The following is a 2,777-nucleotide window of genomic DNA, read 5'->3' as shown; positions in this document are numbered from 1 at the left end:
CAACGCCCGGGAATGCCCTCCCGGGCCGCCGCGTCGGGTGGAGCCCCTTGGCCCTGCAACTCGAGCTGCTGCCCCTGGTTAAAAATACCCCCTGCCCTGCCCCTCCCCCGCGGTGCCCTTCTGTCGGGGCCCCAGTGACAGGCGCTGGCCCCTCCCCAGGGACAACCCTGCCTTTTGCTAATTTGTCCTCACGCGGAATTGGCCGCGGGCCTGAGGAGGGAGGGGCGGGGAGACACCGTGAGTAAGAGAGATAGTCAGAGAAGGTGCCCGAGAGATAAAGGAGAGACGAGAGGAAGCGGGGTAGGAGCCGGAGGAAGAGAAGAAGGAGGGAGGGAGGAGGGCGGAGGGGCCGCAGGAGGAGGGCGGGGAGGAGCGCTCTTCCTGGTTGGGCCCTGCCCTGAGCTGCCACCCGGGAAGCCAGCCTCAGGGACCGCAGCGATCCCCTAAACACTCCTCCAGGTAAGGAGCTGGGTGTCGGGGTCGAGATTTCCGATCCCGGCCATTGCTCCGGGGCTGAGGGTCTTCCCCTGCCCAGGGCCCTCCGAGCGCGGGGAGACAGGGGCGGATTCTAGGGAAGTCCTACTGCCCCGGCGCCCGCCCCAGCCTGAGCTCACCAGATCTCCAAAGGCTGGGCTGGGGGAAGGCCAGAGGGGAAGGGACAGAGGCCTAGCGCCCTGATCACCCGGTCTGTCTCAGGGGCCTGGGGGAGGGGACCCCGACTGCCAGGCGTTCAGCCCCAAAGCCAGGGAAAGGGAGCAGTGAGTAGGAGCTTGGCTAGTTTGGGGAAGGGGTTATAGGCAGGCAAACAGGGTCAAAGAGGCCCTTCTGGAAGTCTCCCACCTTCCCATGCCCTGTGTTATCTTGGGCTCCGCCCTGCTCCACCTAGCTGACTGGCTGGCCCACCACAGGACCGCAGGCCCAGGACAATGGCATCTGGGAAAGAAGAGGTGGTAGCATTGTGCTGGGAGTAGGGGCTGGGGAGGTGGTGGCCAGCACAAGCGGGGCTGGGAAGCTCCTCGCCTGGGAGCAGAGGGAGGTGGCAGAGTCCTGTGAGGGGAGCAGAGAAGTAGGGAAGGGTGGGTAGGGGCAGGCAGGAGGCCCAGTTCTAGTCCTGAGATGGCATGGGTTCTGAACAGGCCCATCTGTCCTGCAGGATGGCTGAGGAGTTTATCACCCCTGTGTACTGCACCGGGGTGTCTGCACAAGTGCAGAAGCTGCGGGCCAAGGAGCTGGGCCTGGGCCGCCATGAAAACGCTATCAAGTACCTGGGCCAGGATTACGAACAGCTGCGGGCTCAGTGTCTGCAGAGTGGGACCCTCTTCCGGGATGATGCCTTCCCCCCAGTGCCCCAGAGCCTGGGCTACAAGGACCTGGGCCCCAACTCCTCCAAAATCTATGGCATCAAGTGGAAGCGTCCCACGGTGAGACGCTACCCTGGGTAGGATTCAGTTTACCCCTATCCTGGGTGAGGAATGGCACAGGACTCCAGGTCACTAGTGGGGAGTGAGGTCTGGAGTGGGTGGGTTCCAGTTTCTGGGAGAGGCTGGCCCAGAGACAAGACTCTGGGTCTCTTGCAGGAGCTGCTCTCCAACCCCCAGTTCATCGTGGATGGAGCCACCCGCACAGACATCTGCCAGGGAGCACTGGGTAGGCCCTGGGGAGTTCTGGATGTTTTTTCCATAGGAGTCCCCCCCTGCCCGTTCCTTCTGGCTGTGCCCCAACCCCTCCCTCCTGCAAGCCCAGGCAGGCTCTGGCTATCAGTTCTGGGGCTGGTTTGCCCAGATTCCTGGGCCTTTTCTGTAAGTTGAGGGGTACGCTGCCCAGGGAACCCCGGGTTCTCCCCAGTTTGGACACACAGGTGCGCCACGGGAGCAGATTAGAGCAGGCCTGATGTAGGTCTCACATCCCAGGGGACTGCTGGCTCCTGGCTGCCATCGCCTCTCTTACCCTCAATGACACCCTCCTGCACCGAGTGGTTCCGCATGGCCAAAGCTTCCAGGATGGCTACGCTGGCATCTTCCATTTCCAGGTGAGGATCAGGGGCGTGAGGAGAGAGGGCAGCGGGCACTAGAGGAGGTGAGGACTGATGACCATCGCAGCCTGAAGTTAGGGTGGCTCAGGGCCAAACTCTGCAGGGACCAACCCTCCCTCTAGAAAGTATTTGACCTCTCGATGCCATCTCGGATCTGTCATGTATGAAACAGTCGGACAGGTATTTCGGTTGGCAGTTGTCCTGGGTAGTCGAGCGTTTGAGGGAGAAAGTGCTTGAAGAATAGAAAGATCTCTGTGTTGTATCCTGTGGGACAAATCCTTTTTCCTCCCCAGGGTCTCAGTTTCCCCATTTGAAAAAAACGAGTCTTCTGCAGGGGAGTAGAGTAGAGACCGCACACGTAGCCGTCTCTACCCATGGCCTCGTCTCCTGGCCACCCCCAACTCCTCCTGGCAACCTCTATCCTCTGACAGAGCCCTGCAGAAAAGAACGACTCCGGATTAAGTCTATTTAAACCAGCTTTTTTCCGGATGTTATTTACACACAGGGCCCATTTTTCAAATCACGTTAGTGAATTTTTAATGAGATGGTGTTGGGAGACACACACCCCCAGTGGCCCTAGCTCTGTTCTGGGGATTCCTGGGTGTCTTTCTCCTTCCACCTAGTCAGGGGACACCCTTACTCTGCTCCATCCTCACCCACCTGGTAACAGGACCCCACAGTTAGATCTCATTTGGCCTAGTGCCGCACCTGCCCACGCTGTCTGCAGAGGGCGTGGCCTCACTGC

General features: G+C 60.4%; 1 protein-coding gene across 2 annotated transcripts in view; it reads left to right on the top strand.

Moving 5' to 3' along the window:
• The first annotated feature begins 92 nt into the window (after positions 1–92).
• CAPN1 (calpain 1) overlaps positions 93–2,777 on the top strand; it is an 18,793-nt gene continuing 16,108 nt past the window's right edge. The window contains exons 1-4 of one of the 2 annotated variants that reach the window (XM_025046256.1): positions 93–459; positions 1,137–1,421; positions 1,578–1,647; positions 1,911–2,029. In XM_025046256.1, coding sequence (XP_024902024.1) covers positions 1,155–1,421; positions 1,578–1,647; positions 1,911–2,029 — 456 coding nt within the window. In that variant the 5' untranslated portion in view covers positions 93–459; positions 1,137–1,154. The remainder of the gene's footprint in view (positions 460–1,136; positions 1,422–1,577; positions 1,648–1,910; positions 2,030–2,777) is intronic. The other variant, XM_006911115.3, reaches the window with a different exon arrangement.

The sequence above is a fragment of the Pteropus alecto genome, unplaced genomic scaffold (genome assembly GCF_000325575.1).
Source record: "Pteropus alecto unplaced genomic scaffold, ASM32557v1 scaffold43, whole genome shotgun sequence".
In the NCBI taxonomy this organism is placed as follows: Eukaryota; Metazoa; Chordata; class Mammalia; order Chiroptera; family Pteropodidae; genus Pteropus; species Pteropus alecto.
This window is presented reverse-complemented; position numbering and strand designations above follow the sequence as displayed.